The sequence below is a fragment of the Nicotiana tabacum genome, chromosome 2 (assembly GCF_000715075.1).
Source record: "Nicotiana tabacum cultivar K326 chromosome 2, ASM71507v2, whole genome shotgun sequence".
In the NCBI taxonomy this organism is placed as follows: Eukaryota; Viridiplantae; Streptophyta; class Magnoliopsida; order Solanales; family Solanaceae; genus Nicotiana; species Nicotiana tabacum.
Genome location: NC_134081.1, coordinates 33,489,399 through 33,507,906, shown reverse-complemented (window position 1 = coordinate 33,507,906; position 18,508 = coordinate 33,489,399). Strand labels below are relative to the sequence as shown.

Here is an 18,508-nt window from a genome sequence, read left to right as displayed (position 1 = left end):
AGCACCGAGACCTACAAGCACAAAGAGAAAATGTTAGAGTTATTTGTAAAATAGCCTAAGTACAAATTGAAAATCGTTGAGGAATATCTAAAGTTACCCGGTTTAACGCATGTTGTGCTTCGTTGAACAGACAGGGTACATCCACCACGTTCATCTTGGCCTGATCACCCTCGGTCACCAGACACCGAAGATAACTGGCCACCCCTGCGGGGGCGGAGAGGACCCGGGCATCCTTCGGATGGGAGATAGTGATGGATCACTTTCGGCCAGGATCCATATTCCGGGCATGGAATCGATTGACTAGTTTGGGGCTCGAGAAAGGTCTGCTTGCTCCCAAAGATAGGATCTTCCTCGGTATCTCTAAATCACCCAACCCGATGACGCCCTCTGTGGCCGTAGAGTCCACTCCATCAAAAAATCTGCGGAAGGGGTCGTCTGCTCTGAGAACCCCCTCGTTGGGACGTTCCTTCACCGCCTGAGCCTCATTGTACATAGACTCAGTGAACGAAGGTGACTCAGTGATCTCTATCACACCGAGTGCTTCATTCGGCGCATTGCCCATATCCCGGGAAGCTTCAGCGTCGGCCCCCTCCTCGACCTCCCTAACTTGATAAAGATCGGCATCGTCTCCCTCTGGTTCGGAGGCCCCTTGCCCTCCGATTCGTGACGACACTCGGGCCACCAGATTGAAGGCTTCTTCCTCTTGTTCTCCCTCAGATTCACCCCTCAGCTGATAGAGAGAACCCGAAGGTGGTGCTCGAGCGCTGGTGCATTCTTTGGATTTACGCACTAGCCTTCTCTTTGGGTTTTTCTTCTCCGAGCTCGGAGAACTAGGGGCCCTTTTTCTTTTCTTCTCTTCACCCTATCTCGGAGCAGGGGACTCGGTGGGGAAATCATCGCTACCTGATGGGGGCCTCATTTTGACATCCTTGGATAAACCTACAAAAGGAAATAAAACAAGTGAGAATTTAATGATGCAAAAGAAAAAACAAATATTGCCCATGAAAGAGATCTCACCATGCGAACGAGCCTCCCATCGGCCCTTTGAAAGCTCGCGCCACGAACGCTCGGAATAAGGCCTTTGTGATATGATGCCCTCGACCCACTCCTTGAGTCGAGGAACTGCATTCGGGACCCGAACAACAGCTGCACCACAACAGAACACCGATAAGAAGGAAGGAAAAAAGCGATAAATTAAATTTTGGAAGCAAAATTATACTTATGTGACATGTTTCACTTCTCGGGGAACGGCATGTACTCAGTCGGGATCAAGTCCGAAGTCCTCACTCAGCTCGAGAATGCAGCTTTGCTGGCCCGACAGGCGAGCTTGATCACCCCCCGGTAGAGTCGGGGACTATATAAACGCATAAGGTGGTCGATCGTGAAAGGGAACCCTTCCATCTTGCTTACAAAAAAACAGAGGAGGATTACAATTGTAACGACCCGACCAGTTATTTTGAGAGTTGTAGCCACGTTCCCCAATTTCAATGATAACCGGGTACAGGGGGCCCAGCATGAAGGGATAAGTGTAAACACTTAAAAATCCTTCGACGTGGGTGGTGATGGCTTCGTCAGGTTCGGGAACCACCACATATTTGTCAACCCAGTTACAATCCTTTTTGACTTCGGAAAGAACGTCCTCGGTGATCGAGCAGATGTACCATGAGACCTCCTCGCACCGGCCTGGTACGGAGGAGGGTTTTTTGACCTTAAAATCAGCATTGACCGGGCACCCCCCTGGGATGAACATTTTCAGAGGAGGTTCCGGTACTAGTTCCACGACAGCAGTACGCGAAACGATCTCTTCGGTAGCCGGTCGCGAGGTAGAAGGAGTGTCTTTTTGGGAACAGTTTTTGAAATCTTTGCCATTTATTTGAAAATGAAGGAAAAGGGAGGAAAAGGAGGAAGTTAAAAGAGTACACTTGATGGCCTGGATGAAGACGGAACAGAAGTTCTTATAAAAAGATCTCAAATAACTGAAATATAAGTGCCTGAAATATTGAGATTGCTAAGGTACGAGGGCAGAAGGTTTGAATGTAAAATTTGAATGAGTAAATGAGGGAGTATTTATAGTTTTTCAACGACAGTTCGCATCCAGGAGTGGCCGACCAGCAGCTGACAAATATTAAATGTCATAAAGACTTGACTGACGAGACGTTCCGACTGTTTTGTCGTTTCTGTCGCGTGGTGTCGAAGAAAAAATCGAAAGCTCATGTCGTTTCTCGTCGTCTACTCTCCAAAAAATGAGAGGACTATCTGTATACAGTCAAAATCGAGCTCGCCTACGACATGGCAAGTTAGGCTCGGAACATGACAACCAAAGACTGAAGATTGACCCCGAGCCCCACCGAGCTAGAACCCGAGGTATGAACGTCTGCCTTCGAGAACATTGAGTCCATAATCCCGGAGTCGACCTTAGCCCTGATTGAGCTCGAAAAAATATTGTTAACATAATCAACAGAAGAACAAAATATCCGTGACTTGTCGGATATTACGGCGGGAATATCGGCGCGTATCAGTAAGGAACCGGCAATCAGCTAATCAAGGAATTTTTACCTTTTATAGAATTGTACCTAAAGTAGGACTCCTCTACTATATAAAGGGGGCTCTGGTAATTCATTGAGGACATTGTAACACGCATTCCAAAGGAACATATTATTTATTTTTTTAAGTTCTTATTCTTCTTGATATCGATCGAAATACATTCGGCTCGAGGGTGGCTAATCTTCCAAGGCGGAAACTGTTTAATTCGTGTGGTTTGCATTTACTTTATCATTATCTATTTCAATTGCAATCTGATTTATCATTTTGTGTCAAGTTAATCTACGTATCCTTAAAACTACTTACAAATTCAATTGTTATCCGATGTTGAGGAAAAACAAAAATAATATATCAAAATTTTGTGTCCATTTTTGTAAGCTTTTGGACATAATGAGACATAGTTTGTTCCAGATCTTATTCCTCCTTTCCTCTGTTTGAAGTTGAAATCAGAAGCATAAAGCTAAATTCATCATTTCCCTCTCATTTCCTTAGGTTCAACGTATCCATTAAATTCAAATTAGGGGGGGGGGGGGAAGGAAATGCCAAATTGAATATTTCAAGGTGGCATTTCGAATAGAATTTGGTTAGTTTATTTTTTTCATCCATTGGTGGACCTCTCTTATTCAATCAATCAGCATCACAACTATGCAAAAGAAGGATGTAGTTTGAATTATTGAGAGCTTAAAAATCTGGCATTCTCTCCTACTTTTGTAATCTGTTAACTATGACGAATTGACGATGACCACATTGGACTATGTTTCCCAAGACAGTTAAGAAAATCTCTACATGGACGTTTAAAATGCCAAACCCATTTTTCTAGAAAATGTTGTTGTTACAACTATTGTAAGAATTCAAACTAAAGTTTTTTGGCCAGTCAAAAGAAAGGAAAAAAGGGCGGGGGTGGAATTATTCCACCATTATATTCTGGTATCAGCTTTTATTGTTTTAGGATTGCTCTATTTAAATGAGCCCTACATAATACGACTTTAGATTAATGGGGACATCATTTTCGAATACCTCCACCAACCAACCAGTAAATTGATGATTGGAATTGTATGAAATGTAAATAGAAAACTATATTGATTTCTCATGAGGTAGGAAAAAAGGAAAATGAAGTTTGAAGAGTTTTCGAGACAACAAAACAACTGCTTAGTGAGTAGTGACTATAGCTATAATTTCATTCCCTATGGCACTGGGGTCGTTCTCCGATGAGCTTTCAGTCCTGATGTCATCTTCTTCGTCATAATTCAGCTCCTATAAGTTTTATAAAAAAAAAAAATCAATGTCAACGAAAGAAACAGAACATGCCTTGTAAACTTGACTCAATGCGCTAAAAATAATTAGATTTCAATCAAATAAATAAATCAATTGTGATTGTAGAAGAGGATGCTAGTAAAATAATGTTCTACTTGCCTTAGGCTGATATCCATTCATTTTCTTTTCTTCTTCCTTCTCCCTGAGCGTTCGAATCGGAGAAATTTTCTGCTGCAATACCACCACCATAGTCAATCTGTCAATCAATCAATCAATTTCCTCTAAATCTCAAATAGTCCGTTATTTAAATTCTGTATATCTAATGCACCATACTCATGTTCATTTTAAAACATGCCAGCAGTTCTTTACATTATACACATCCTTACACAGCTACCTAGTTCAACCCACAAACAACAAAATTAATCAAGAACAACTTTAATAGGAGATTTCCTTATTCACTTCTTATTACCATCAAATTTTTAGATTTGGTTTTTATTTTGATTTCAAACACAGATTTGAAATTTTGTACTTTCCATTTTTTATCAAACTAAAAGCAATCAGAAAAAATAAATAGAGTTACCATGCAGGATAATCTGAGCTCTTTCAATCGGAAAAGGCGATCGACTTCAAGCTCAAGCTCTTTCTGCAGCTCTCCTCTGTTGAACAACTCTTTCATCTGCAAATCCAGCATCAGATCCCTTTCTTTCAACATCTTCTCCGTCTTCTCTCTATTGATTCTCAGCCTCTCGAGCTTCTCACTAATGGCGCTCAGCTCCTCAGCTAATGATGAATCGAATGGTACTTCCGCCTGAATGCAGAGTACTACATTTTCCCTTTTTGGATGGAGATTCTCTTTGTTTGAGTTTTGGGTTAGTGAGATTCCTATTGATTGTAGAGTTTTGGGCTTGGGATGATTATTGGGAGTTGCCGGAGTATTAGTATTCTTGGGCTGAAGGGGTTTCCGGCCACTTTTTGGGCGGTGGATCTGATTGTCGGGGAAAGGTGATGGTGGAGCTGTGGATGCCATTTTTCTAATTTGGTTTTTTTCGAATTTGAAATGGTACAGGCGGACAACGGCTACTTATAAAAACTCGTGTTGTAGACTTTGAACGTGGCTCCAGATCCTCTTTGTATTAATAATAGATGTTATGATTGAATTGACATAACAAGGTTGATAAGCTCAGTTGGTTAGAGCGTCGTGCAAGTTCGCAGGTTCGAGACCTGCATGGGCCACACTTGTGCCAACTTACATGTACTAACTGGTTACAATTTTGTGTGCACTGAGAACGTACAATCTGCAGTTTCATTCAAGATATGTCTGCTTATTCTTTTCTTTCTAAATACAAACTGAAACTACATTTTTATTAACTATGTGAAATGAGATTTAGTTTAAACAATAAGCTTGGAAAGTAATCTCCTCGTTGCCTACAGATAGTATTTCATTAGTGCAAATACTCAAACAATGATTTGGCCATCACATTTTGTAGGCTGTAGTGAAATGGAGATCTCGCCAATGCTAGTACAAGCAGTATTAGTCGAAGGATGCCAAAGTTCGCAAAATGCCAGCAACACATTTTTATTGAAGTCATATGTGAATAAAGAGGAGAGGATAGCGTCGTAAACCTTGATGCATTCCAGCATCTCCTTATTGCGCCGAAGGATGTCTTCCACCCATTTCCCAATAGCAAGGTGTGTATTAAACCTCGCCAAAGCCAGAATGAGGATAACTCCAAGCTGGAAGACCTTCATCAGAAGGTTTGGGGCTAGCAGACACAGCTGTATGATCATGAGTCGATGATTTCAACAAAAGAACCTCTGTGTTGGTAGCCTTGCTAGAGAAATTTTCGAGGATATCGAATTCCTCCTTCGTTGACCATTCCAAAAGGTGAAGCGAAGAGTCATGAGACTGCCTTATTAGCGGAAAAGCACCAATCACTGGGAGATTAACTTTCAATTGAAGAACTTTGGTGTGCGGATCTTTTTTATCCCCCTAAATCTCAAGGTATAGATATGGAATTTCATGATGCCTTATTAGCGGAAAAGCACCAATCACTGGGAGATTAACTTTCAATTGAAGAACTTTGGTGTGCGGATCTTTTTTATCCCCCTAAATCTCAAGGTATAGATATGGAATTTCATGATCCTTGAAGTGCACCATGGTCGCTTGGGTAGACATGCAAAATTTATTGAATTTAAATTCAATAAAAATTTTGGACTATACTTTAAATATATGTTAGTCCAAATAAATATTATTGGCCAATATGATTAGATTAATTATATTAGTCCAATATATATGGATTAAATAAATAAATTCAAATTTATTGGGCTAACCAATTTAATTGGGTTAAAAGTGATGAGCTCACTTCATTAGGCCCAAAAGGTCCAGTTTGGTGCCACGTGTAAAATGACGTGACACGTCCAGTCAAACAGATGAGCCAATGGGATCATGTCACGTGTCAAAATGACAAGGCATTTCAAGTCAAATTGAAGGGCCAGTGAAATTGTGTCACATGTGCAAGTAACATGTTCTGGCCAATCAAATGCGGCATTGTCATGCTTCAATCTGATTGGTCGAAAAGAGTGTGTTCTCATCACAACTCTTCTCTTCCACAACTATAAATAAGGGTCTTCATAACCAAGAAAAAAAATACCATAACTTATAACAAGAAGCAAAAAAGAGCTCGTGGATCAAACACTGCAAATTCCTCCACAAGTTTCAAGCTTCAACCAATCAAGATCAAGTTCAAGAAATCAAGTTCAAGCTCAAGAACGAAGAACAAATCATGTTCAAACTCAAGTTCAAGAACGAAGAACAAATCAAGATTCAAGGAGTACGAGTTCAAATCAAAGTTCGTCCTAGTTGAATTCAAGATCATCGTTCGTGACAACAAATATAGATTCAAGATCAAGCTCAAAAGCCCTTGAATTTACACTGAAAACGTAGAATCAGAGAATTCATAGAGATTGTACACTCATATTATTTGAAACAAAATACTACGATTGTTGCAATATTTTTTCGATCTCGATTATTTTCTTGACACAATTTTATTGTCTACAAATTCTGGCATACCAAGTGAGACAATCTCTACCTCTCATCTCAACTTTTCAATCACCAAAGTTCAAGAACATCGAAATGGCTTCACAGAAAATTAACTCCAGATCAACTTCGAGTGAGGCTGCTAATTTCAAGTTCTATGTTGATGTGGAAAGCATAGTTACAAGGAGCAAAGCAAGCTCTTTAGGACAACACGCACTCCAAGTGTGGTCCACGCCAACTCCTATTTTCAGATCTTCATCTTCAAAAAGAGGAAGATCCTCTACAAGCACGACCCAAAAAGGGAACGATGTCGCCAAAAGGATCGAAAAAGTTCTTGCCCAACTTAGTTTATCTAAGTTTGAGAAACTTTTCATGCAAGCTTATGATGATGACTTGAGTGTTGGATCTACTTTAGTCTCCATTAATGCGACCTCCAAGCTCTATCCCAATAATGATCTATTTCATTCTTCATCCTCTACGAACATCATGCAAGTAATGGTTATTGAAATTTCTACCGTAGAAGAACAACTCGCAAATTTGACGAAAGCAGTTGAAGGCTTGTCAAAGCGCGTGCAAGATCAAAATGCTAAACTTTCCAATTTAACAAATAAGTTGGATAGCATAGTAGAAGGAGAATCCATACAAACACCTTTAAATCTTCAAAGGTTACAAGAGAAATGGGACTTCTCCGAAAAGCAAACGACGATAACTAAGGAGATCCAAGTCTCCGTTAAAGGTCTAATTCCCGTTGAGAAATTGAAGGACTTCATCATGGAGGCTATCAAAGATAAACCCGAGTCGTCTTCCAAATTATCTCTCATATATGCAAAGTTGTATACGCAAAGAATTGATAACTTGAAGATGCATATTGGTTATCAACCTCCTAAGTTGCAACAATTCGACGGCAAGGGAAATCCAAAACAACATGTAGCGCACTTTGTTAAAACTTGCAACAATGCTGGAACGTACCGTGATTATTATATCAAACAGTTTGTTCGATCTCTCAAAGGTAATGCATTCGATTGGTACACAGATCTCGAACCTGGATCCATCGATAGTTGGGGGCAGTTAGAGCAGGAGTTTCTTAATCGTTTCTATAGCACAAGACGCATCGTAAGCATGATCGAACTTACAAACGCTCATCAACAAAAGGATGAGCTAGTTATTGACTTCATCAACCGCTGGAGGAGCTTAAGCCTCAACTGCAAAGATCGCCTTAGTGAAACTTCTGGCATCGAAATGTGCATTCAAGACATGCATTGGAGTCTTTGCTATATCTTTCAAGGCATAAAGCCCAAAACATTTGAAGAACTAGCAACTTTGTGCCCATGATATGGAATTGAGTATGGCTACAAGTGGAGATCAAAGGTTTTCTGGCTTTGAGCCTCGTGATGAAATAGAAGCAGAGGATGTTGAGAATGGGGGCAAGTATTCATCTGAGAATGAAACCGAAGAGTCTATGCATGTCACTACGTTCCTCAATGCACGAGCCTAAACTACAAATTGTAATGCTCCTCAATGCACGAGCCTAAACTGCAAGTTATAATTCTCCTCAACGCACGATCCTAAACTGCATGTTATAATGCTTCTTGGCATATGCTATATTGTATGTCACGAAACTCTCCAAATTTTAACTAAATCTTTAAGGCGTAAAGCTCTTCAAATTCGAGCAAAGTCTTCAAGTTGTAAACCTCTTCAAATTTGAGCAAAGTGTTCAAATCGCAAAGATCTTCAAATTCGAGCAAAGACTCAAGTCAAAAGCTCTTCAAAGTCAAGCTAAATGTTCAAGTCACAAAGTTCTTCAAATTCGAGCCAAACTTCAAGTTGCAAAGCTCTTCAACTTTGAGCTAAATCTTTAAGTCATGAAGCTCTTCAAATTCGAGCTGAACTTTTAGTTGCAAAGTAATTTAAGGTTGATCAAGTCATCAAGCTTCGAAGCATTTCAAATTATAAGCTAAATCTTCAAGTTGCAACGCTTCTGGACGCACGAGCCTAAACGTCATGTCATGAAACTCTTCAAATTTGAGCAAAATCTTCAAGTTGCAATGCTCCTTGACGCATGAGCCTAAACTGCATGTTCCTACACTCCTGGCCAGCATGAGTCTAAACTTTGTACGGCCCCAAAAAACAAGTCCGCTAGGTTGAAAACCTCAAAAGAGGTGGCCTAGGCGACATAAAAAAATAAAAAAAAAAATCATCCATTTTGAACTACGGTATGACTTGATCCTCTTCACCGAGGTACGTAGGCAGCTTAGAGTTTCATTCTGAGTTTAGTCGCATGAAATCAAAAGATACATATTGCCCCAACCGTTGTTCGAATAAAGTATGATAGAATATAATCCATTCAATCAACACTTGAAAATCGAGTTGAAATGGCATTCTTCTGTTGAACTTTGGATCCCATATAATTTAAAGGGGGCGAGCCTCCATGGTAAATTGGTGTCCTCAACAGGATGATTATAGTCTTTTAGGAGGCTACCAAGTATTTGCATCGAAGTCCGGAGATTCGCTATGCCTTCGCTAAACATTCAAGTTTTGGTCTTCAAGTTGAAATATTTAATTCCGTCAAGCCTCCAAGTTGAATTCTACGAGTCCCTCAAGTCTTCAAGTCGTCCGGTCTTCTAGTTAAAATCTCCAGATTCGCCAGTTCTTCAAGTTGAAGTTTTCAAGTCCACCGCCCTTCAAGTTAAAATCTGCAAGTCTGCCAGTCTTTAAGTTGAAGTCTTCAAGTCTGCTAATTCTTCAAGTTGAAGTTTAAAGCCTATCGCTCTTCAAGTTGACGCATCGAAGTCCGCCAAATCTTCAAGTCCGTCAAATCATCAAGTTTGTCGGTCTTCAAGTTGATTTCTACAAATCCATCAAGTCTTTAAGTTGAGGCTTTCTAATTTTCTAATCTTAAGGTGGACGTTTAAATCCCTTTGCATCTTAAGTTGGCTTCTTTATGGTTTGTCCTTAAAAGGAACTATAATTTTTCAGTCTTAAGGTGGACATTTAAGTCTCTTTGCACCTTAAGTTGGTCTCATCACGGATTTGATCCTTCTATATATTGTTAAGAATTTGTCCGTCTATATAGTGATGTAGATTTGTCCGTCTATATGATGATGTGTATTTGTCCGTCTATTTGTTGATGTGGATTTGTCCGTCTATATATTAATATGGATTTGTCCGTCTATATAGTGATGTGGATTTATCCGTCTATATGGTGATGTGAATTTGTCCGTCTATATGGTGATGTGGATTTGTCCGTCTATATGGTAATGTGGATTTGTCCGTCTATATGTTGATGTGGATTTGTCTGTCTATATTGTGATGTGGATTTGTCGTCTATGTATTGAAATGTATTTGTCCATCTATATATTGCAAGGGATTTGACCTTCTATATGTCGCTTGTGTAGACATGCAAAATTTATTAAATTTAAATTCAATAAAAATTTTGGACTATACTTTAAATATATGTTAGTCCAAATAAATATTATGCGCTAATATGATTAGATTAATTATATTAGTCCAATATATATGGATTAAATAAATAAATTCAAATTTATTGGACTAGCCAATTTAATTGGGTTAAAAATGATGAGCCCACTTCATTAGGCCCAAGAGGTCCAGCTTGGTGCCACGTGTCAAAAGACGTGGCACGTCCAGTCAAACAGAAGAGCCAATGGGATCATGCCACGTGTCAAAATGACAAGGCATTCCAAGTCAAATTGAATGGCCAATGAAATTGCGCCATATGTGCAAGTGACATGTTCTGGCCAGTCAAATGCGGCATTGTCACGCTTCAATCTGATTGGTCAAAAAGAGTTTGTTCTCATCACAATTCTTCTCGTCCACAACTATAAATAGGGGTCTTCATAACCAAGAAAAAATACTAGAAGTTATAACAAGAAGCAAAAAAGAGCTTGTGGATCAAACACTGTAAATTCCTCCACAAGTTTCAAGTTTCAAGCAATCAAGTTCAAGCTCAAGAACGAAGAACAAATCAAGTTCAAGCTCAAGTTCAAGAACGAAGAACAAATCAAGGTTCAAGGAGTACGAGTTCAAATCAAAGTTCGTGTTAGTTGAATTCAAGAACATCGTTCGTGACAACAAATATAGATTCAAGATCAAGTTCAAAGGCCCTTGAATTTACATTGGAAAAGTAGAATAAGAGATTCATAGAGATTGTATACTCATATTATTTGAAATAAAATACTACGATTGTTGCAATATTTTTTCGGTCTCGATTATTTTTTTGATGCAATTTTATTGTCTACAACTTAATATCAAAATCAAGTTGTAACTCTCCGGAACTGCAAACAAAAAGAAAAGAAAGAATGGAAGAGTTAGAAGAAGTAAACTACGCTGCCAAAAGAGACAATGCACGAGCAAAGTATTAAAAAAAAAAAATGTCTGTCAAGGCACTTAAAGCTGTCAAAGGAAAATCATCCAAAATTCAGGACCATGTTCGAAGTATTTTCTGTGCAAATCTAAAAAGCATCTGGACCTGATTTTTATGGATATTATAGTTCAAGAAGTCCTCTTTCCAACGGCGCAAGCGGATTGAGGTTTCGACGTATCTGCAGAGAAATATGATTTTTTAAGTCGGGGCGCGCAGTCACAGTGGCGGATGTAGAGTATAGTTACTGGGTTCCCGGGAACCCAGTAACTTTTGCGGAGACCCTGTATTTTTATTAAAAATTTTATTAAATATCTATAAATATATAACTGTGAACCCAGTTATTATTGTATATTAATTTGAGATTACAATAGGAACTCATAAACTTCAAATCATGGATCCGCCTCTGCGCGCAGAGCTGTAAAAAGTTGAACGCCAGAAATCTAGTACTGAGTTCAAACAAGTATCTGTACAAATATACTTAGAATCTGGATCTGATTTTTGTATATATTGTAATCCCAGAAGTTCCCTTTCCAACGGTGTAAACGGATTGTGATTTTGACGTGTCTGCAAAGAAATATGATTTTTTTAGTCGGGGCGCGCAGAGCTGTAAAAAACAGAACACCAGAAATCTAGTACTGAGTTCAAACAAGTATCTGTACAAATATACTTAGAATCTGGATCTGATTTTTGTATATATTATAGTCCCAGAAGTCCTCTTTCCAACGGTATAAGCGGATTATGGTTTGGACGTGTCTGCAGAAAGATATGATTTTTTTAGTCAGCGCGCGCAAAGCTGTGAAAAATAGAGCACCCAAAATCCAGAGCTGAGTTCAGAAGATTACCTGTGTAAATTCACGGGGAATTTACACCTGGTTCTGGTGTAGATTGTAGTCTCGGAAGTCTACTTCACGACACCAAAGACGGATTGCAATTTCAATATATCTGCAAAAATATATGTTTTTTCTCGTGAAGACGCGCAAAGTTGAAGGATCAGTAACTGAATTCGAAGTTAAGTTTTGAAATTTGCCTAAAACATGGCAGCTACTTTTATATATGATGTAGCACCTGCAGCATAGTCCCGTTTCAAGAATTTGAGGTCGTACCTGGTCCTAGTACTTGGAAAGGAAATTTATCCTCACCAGAATGAAGCAAGGCGCTGCTGCGACGAATGATGTTACGCCTCCGACACTGCTATTAAAGGTGGCAAGTCTCGCGAGAATTGTGAAGTAGATATCTTAACATCAGTAGATGCCTAAGGGCTTGAACCAGCTGCATAAGTGATCAAGGCTATCAGTGTCTGCTCGATGAAGGCAATGTTCAGTTCATTAGCTAACGACATGAAAACTAATGACGCATATTGTGCAAGAACGAAGTCCAAATAACAAACATCTGGCGTGCAACATATTAACTATATGAGTTAGGCGTCTAATTGGTATTAGAACTACTTGCTACGGGGATATAGGAACTCCATCAAAGGTTTTAGGTAGCATTTAGCAAAGGAACAAAACTGAGCAATGATAATAAAGAAAGCCAAACAATTTCGCAAAGAGAATCACCTGTCAACTGCTACCATGCAAAGAGGGCTGAATATGTATCTTAACAAGTTTGGATCTACCCTTTTATAGGCGTAGGAAAGCAGCAGGTAAACTCAAAAGAGCCGGGAATCGCAGGATAGGGATAACTCCATCTGAATCAAATTGAGGATCTCAATGGAAAAGACTTTGAGTAATCAAAAAGTTGAAGTCCATCCATGTTCTGACAAGGATGTGTTTTGTTTCATGATTAAGGGAGTAAAGAGGTCTGGAATTACCGCAGGCTACGAACAATTCGGCTTTGCCTCGCTCCTACTCAATATGGGCTCATATTAAAGCCCCAAAGCTTAAGGGGTTTATTTCAAACAAGTTCTTTTGGAAATTCTAAGTCAGCTCAAGGACCAAGTTGACCATCATTAACAATACTTCAAGCCTAGTCGTTGAGGTTCGGCAAATCTAAACCGTCAAGTTTTGAAGTAGGGGGCATTTGTAACATACGAATTTTTATGGACTAAAGTCTGGGACAAATTCTTAAATTCAAGAAATGGTTAGCCTAAATCAAGTTTAATTATTTAAGTCCAATATGGATTTAAAGTAAAATCTGATTTTATTTGGGCTCGTTTATTTAATTGGACTTCAAAATATGAGCCCCTTTCACTAGCCGGAAGTCCAAGTGGCTAAAATTACATCTTAAAGCCCAAACAAATGACACACGTTAAATTACATGGCACCAAGTCAAAAGAAGTGGCCAATAAAATGTTGCCATGTATCAAGTTTAACTGGCCAATAAAAACATGTCAAGTGTAACTAAATGAGATAGGTTCATAATTCAAATAGACCAATAAAATCATAACAAAAGCTTTTGGCTTTATCACAACTCTCCTATTCTACCATTATAAATAGAGAGCTCCCATAAGGCTAAAGGGGGGGGACAACACAGAGAGAAAGACATCAAGCAAGTTGGAGAAAAGCTTGAGAAACTCCAAGGAAGCATCTAAAGTTTTCTTCTACCTTGGCGATCTTCGTTCGTAAACAAATCCAACAACGGAGTACAAGTCAAGAATCCAAGAGGCAATTCCAAATCTTTCGTTCGTGATAGCTAAATCTCAAATCATTGTTCGTGACGGCCATCAAACTGTTCGTGACGGATCCCGTCCTTTCAAGAATAAGCCAAGAGCCCTTGAAGCGACGTTTGTGAGGAGAAGAATCAGAAGACGTCATTTGCAGATCTAGTGACATTCTTGAGATTGCAACCCAAGTCGACTCTTCATATTACATTTTGTAATTTGTAATCTTTTTCTTATCTTGAATATTACAGACTTGAAATTTGCTGTTACAAAGATGATTTTTGAAGCTTGGCCAAACAGTCTATAAATGTCACAATAAAATTCAGCATAAGCAAGGGATGAGAGATTAAGTGTTTTCCATGGGAAGAGGTGAATGAGGCCTTACAAGGGATTCTACTTAGTAAATTCATTACTTTGATATGATGTCTGTGGGTACCTGTTATTCAGAGATATCATAGGAGTAAAAAAATGTAGTCTAAGTCCTTTACCTAACTTAGATAAAGTATTCCTTATCGTACTACGATATTTGGATAGGATATAAAGCTTATTTTATTTCTAAAATAGTAGATTTATAACAACATTCTACCTCCTCAAAGACAAGTCACTTGTGGCATACACTTGGTCCTTTACCTCGCGGAGCTTAAACCTCTCGCTTATCGAAATACCAACCCAATCTTGAAAGCTGAAGTGGGTTTGGAAAATAGAAAAACAAGAACATCTTCTTTACCACCAAAAATGGTAACATAAGACCCTTCTTCACTTATGCTTGTCATCTGCTCGTGAATACCGTCCAGTCACAACGGCTTTTCAGTCATTGTGCACTAGCTTGTAGTTTAGGTGTATAATAGGGGTGCCCCTTTATCAAACTATTCTATAATATAAGGTAAGCTTTTTGGAACCCTAGTTTTGGAGTTTTCCTCAACCAACCATCGAAGGTTGGAGAAAGAGATAGAAAGCTGACTAGAGTATGGGGCAGAGGGGTTATGTATATCTATTCCAATCAGAGTGATAGCTCAACTCGGCTTGCATGCCTTATTTGAGACTATTAAGGCAGGCGGTGGACTCTGTCATTAAGTAAGGGAAGAAGGATAAAGGAAAGTACACTCGATCAATTACCATGTTGTGTTGTAAGCTTCTGTCGGTCAAAATAAAATACCAAACCGAAGCTTTCTTTCCTACGGTTTCCGATATTGCAATGGCAAGCCGAGATTGCAATCCTTATCAAGTGGGGAAGGAATGAGTAATGGGTCGAAGAATCAGGCATCAACCCTCTTGGATCCGGTAGGAGCAGGAGTAGTTAAGTTAGTATCGATCTGGTAGTATGTAGTCCTGAATGAGTCTGTTTCAATGGTTATTCCAGAAGTGTTCTTTCAAGCCCTGCGTTCAAAGGTTGGGTTCTCTGTGGGGGGTCGATCCTTATTTCATAGTAGGGCAAAAGTTGGATTTTCAGTTGTAGTTTTTAATTTGGGGTGCTAATAGTAGCATAATTGGTTAATCGACATTCCTCTTACGTATTATAATTTAGGTGCTTTTTATGTTGCCATTAGCAAAAAATAGACTTAATGGACAAATAAGGGATAGGCAAGCCTTCGTGTGGTATTTATTAGGATTAGGACTGAGAAAATTATCTCTTATTTCAGACAGCCCGGACCATCGCTTTTATCTTCAATAGAGGAACAACAACCTAAAATTTAAAATGACATAGAATAAGTGGAATCTCATGCAAACTGTGAGGAGGTGGTTAACCGGGTTCTCTCGAAATCGGGAGAACTCTCAGTTAAGTACGACATCAACTAAATATTATCCAAAGGCACAATAAATGTCACAATAAAATTCAACATAAGCAAGAGATGAGAGATTAAGCCTTTTGATCACGGGAAGAGATGAGTGAGGCCTTACAAGGTATTCCACTTAATAGATTCATTACTTCGATATGACGACTGCTGAGTACCTGCTATTCAGAGATATCATATGAGTAGAAAAGTTAGTCAAGTTCTCTACCTAACTTCAATAATGTACCCCTTATCGCACCATGATATTTGGATAGGATATAAAGCTTATTTTATTTCTAAAATAGTAGATTTATAATAACACTCTAGGGGCAATTAAATTTAAAGGACTTTTGAACACCCTGGAGTAACAGTAGCTCTCGAACAACAGGTCCAGGATGCACACGGGGAAGATCCATGACGATGTCTGTAAAGTGAATAATATTAATTAAAGTATTTTTCTCTTTAATCGTTTAACATCTTTAAATACCGATATTTTTTATATTAATATTTAATCGATAAATTTTCTATATTATTACTTAGGTTGATAAATAAAATAATTATTTATATGTTAGTTTCTTAGATTTTTTGACTAAAATTCGGCAGGGTTTTGTTTGAACTGTCATCTTTTTCAGATATTTTTGGGTTATAAAAAAATTAAATATTTAATTTTCATAACTAATCACGATATATTTAATAATTATTCATATAAAAAAAATACTAAAAACTTAATACTAAATAATATTCAATTTATTTCATTCGTAACGATTTGTTTTTTAACTTTTATATTTTAGTCTCTTTTGTATTGTCAACTAATTATTTTATGATTCATATCTAATATTTGATTGTTATCTAATAATAAATTTAATAAACACTTAATAATTAATTAACATTTGATCCATAATTTGAGTACTCTAACCATGTTAGTTAATGAGGGCACATAGTTTTTATTCTAGACTAAAGAATCCTAAAGAGCACTAAAGTCACACTACTCTAAATGGCTATAAACAATATCAACTAACATAAACTAAAATTTATTATCAGTTTTACTAGGCTAAACGATACTACATAACAATAAAAGGCACAACATAATACTATAGGGTACTAAACAACAATAAAACCACATATTATTACATGTACAATACTAAAGTCACATATAACACTAATTATTCAACAAAAGAACAATATATAATTTTCATAATTTTTTGCACATACATAAACTAATCCGGATAAAAAACAAAAAAAATAAATATATCAAAAAACTATCACAAAAAGCATACATCACAGTAAAAATAACTAATTACTCAATTATATACAATTGTGGCATATTTTAAAATCTCATACCTTTTATTGCCTACATATTTTTAAAGATTCATTAATTAAAGAATCACTAATTAAGGGATGGATCATTAACTTATTCTCCTTTATCCCCTCAAAACCTAATCTCGTTTTCTCTTCCCTTCATACAGACGACTCCATTCACTCTCTCGCTTCTCCTCTTCCATCTGTATGTTTTTCAACTTGACTATAATGGCTCCTTCATTATTTCATAAATATATTATGAATAATATGTTATGTATTTTTATATATTCCATAAATATACGAAGAATATGCTCTAGCTAAAATAAATATGAGCAAACACATATAGATTATATCATTGTTGTATTATTTATATAATTAAACATTCTAATTATATATGCTATATACCATAAATTATTTCATAAATATATAATGGATATATTATATACTATATATATTTCTAGTATAATTAATATTATTTTTTAGATCTCGTTTGTTGTATAAATCATAATTATAGCTCATATATATAGACCACGTATTTTTTGTGAATTATAGGATTTGATATTTTTAATTTATATTTAGCTTAGGTTCACACTTAAATACACATACCATAATCATACAATGCATAACCATTAGAATATCACTTTTGCTTGTAATAGTATAAGATTATTATAAAAAGAAATTGTAACACTAAGCAGAGGCATATTTTTGGAAGGAAAAAATGGAGCTATTCACATATGAAAGGGGGCGGAACAAATTTGAATAGCATTTTCTTATATTTAGTAGTATAGTATCCCTAAAAATGTGCAAAATTAATGGAAAATAGTGATGATTAATGGGTAATTAATTAGTATTAATGGGTGTGGATCAGTTTTCTAGTATAGAATCCGCTATCCATATAATTATGGATTTGTTGTTATAAATTTATAATAATTTCTTAAATCTTGTATAGTAATAAAAGTTGCCCTTTTAATAAAGGTATAGCGCATATATTAGATGCGCTATACCTATCTGTCTTTTCAACTTCAGATATAGCGCATCTAATATATGCGATATAGTTGTACTTTGATCGACTTTTGAAAATCAGGTTTAGCATATGTATTTCATGCGCTATACTTTAACGGACAAACGTGCCGTTATGGCATAATACATAAAATTTAAGCGCTATACATAAAATGGCAGCCAGTTATTTTTTTCACCTATTTTTGTGCTTTGAGTCCAAAAAATAAGAGATTTTTACATGCTTGCTCCCTTTTTAAAAACTATTCTCATAAATGATAGTAGGCTTTATTTATTTAAAAAACAGCACATGTTTTTACCCTTTTAACACTTTCACGTTGATAACTCCATTAACTAGGGATCCCTCTACATTAATACACTTTTTACTACATTTTCTTTTTCCTCACGCTTCCATATTTTTTTTTCTCTTCCTTAAATAACACTTACCCAAATATATCAAAGATTCTGAAAGAAGAATATCTCAAAAATAATTCCCTCTGCACAATGAGAATTTTAGTATTTTTTTCTTTTTTGAGTTTTAAATTTTTTTCTGTATAATTTTATTTTAACTCAAAATATACCTTTAATATATTTCAAGTATATTATATTGTGATAAATTACAATGTAAA

At 37.1% G+C, this 18,508-nt stretch overlaps 1 protein-coding gene and 1 long non-coding RNA gene across 6 annotated transcripts; both read right to left on the bottom strand.

Annotated features, from left to right (window-relative positions):
- Positions 1 to 3,477: 3,477 nt before the first annotated feature.
- Positions 3,478 to 5,881, bottom strand: LOC107813071 (uncharacterized). Of its 3 annotated transcripts, none has more exons than XM_016638282.2 (3): positions 4,376 to 5,881; positions 3,955 to 4,023; positions 3,478 to 3,795 (listed from the first exon to the last, which is right to left on the bottom strand). In XM_016638282.2, the coding sequence occupies exons 1-3, from the start codon at positions 4,820 to 4,822 to the stop codon at positions 3,691 to 3,693; spliced, it is 621 nt and encodes a 206-aa protein (XP_016493768.1). In that variant the 5' UTR covers positions 4,823 to 5,881; the 3' UTR covers positions 3,478 to 3,690. The 3 variants fall into 3 exon arrangements, with proteins under 3 accessions (XP_016493768.1, XP_016493769.1, XP_016493766.1); XM_016638283.2 differs by having other exon boundaries at positions 3,480 to 3,795; positions 3,955 to 4,051; positions 4,376 to 5,878; XM_016638280.2 differs by having other exon boundaries at positions 3,482 to 3,795; positions 3,955 to 4,026; positions 4,376 to 5,877.
- A 5,307-nt stretch (positions 5,882 to 11,188) lies between these two features.
- Positions 11,189 to 13,172, bottom strand: LOC107813072 (uncharacterized). Of its 3 annotated transcripts, none has more exons than XR_001654243.2 (5): positions 12,770 to 13,172; positions 12,317 to 12,482; positions 12,056 to 12,155; positions 11,873 to 11,966; positions 11,189 to 11,777 (listed from the first exon to the last, which is right to left on the bottom strand). It is a non-coding gene; the product is annotated as an uncharacterized LOC107813072 (long non-coding RNA). The 3 variants fall into 3 exon arrangements; XR_001654244.2 differs by having other exon boundaries at positions 11,190 to 11,777; positions 11,881 to 11,966; XR_001654242.2 differs by having other exon boundaries at positions 11,190 to 11,966; positions 12,770 to 13,170.
- Positions 13,173 to 18,508: the final 5,336 nt, after the last annotated feature.

Excerpts from the sequence above, each read along its gene's own strand:
- LOC107813071 (XM_016638280.2), bottom strand. The coding sequence starts at position 4,822 with ATGGCATCCACAGCTCCACCATCACCTTTCCCCGACAATCAGATCCAC. Across the intron at positions 4,027-4,375 it reads AGCTCAGATTATCCTGCATG|CAGAAAATTTCTCCGATTCG; the intron begins GTAACTCTATTT and ends GTGGTATTGCAG. Across the intron at positions 3,796-3,954 it reads TGAATGGATATCAGCCTAAG|GAGCTGAATTATGACGAAGA; the intron begins GCAAGTAGAACA and ends TAAAACTTATAG.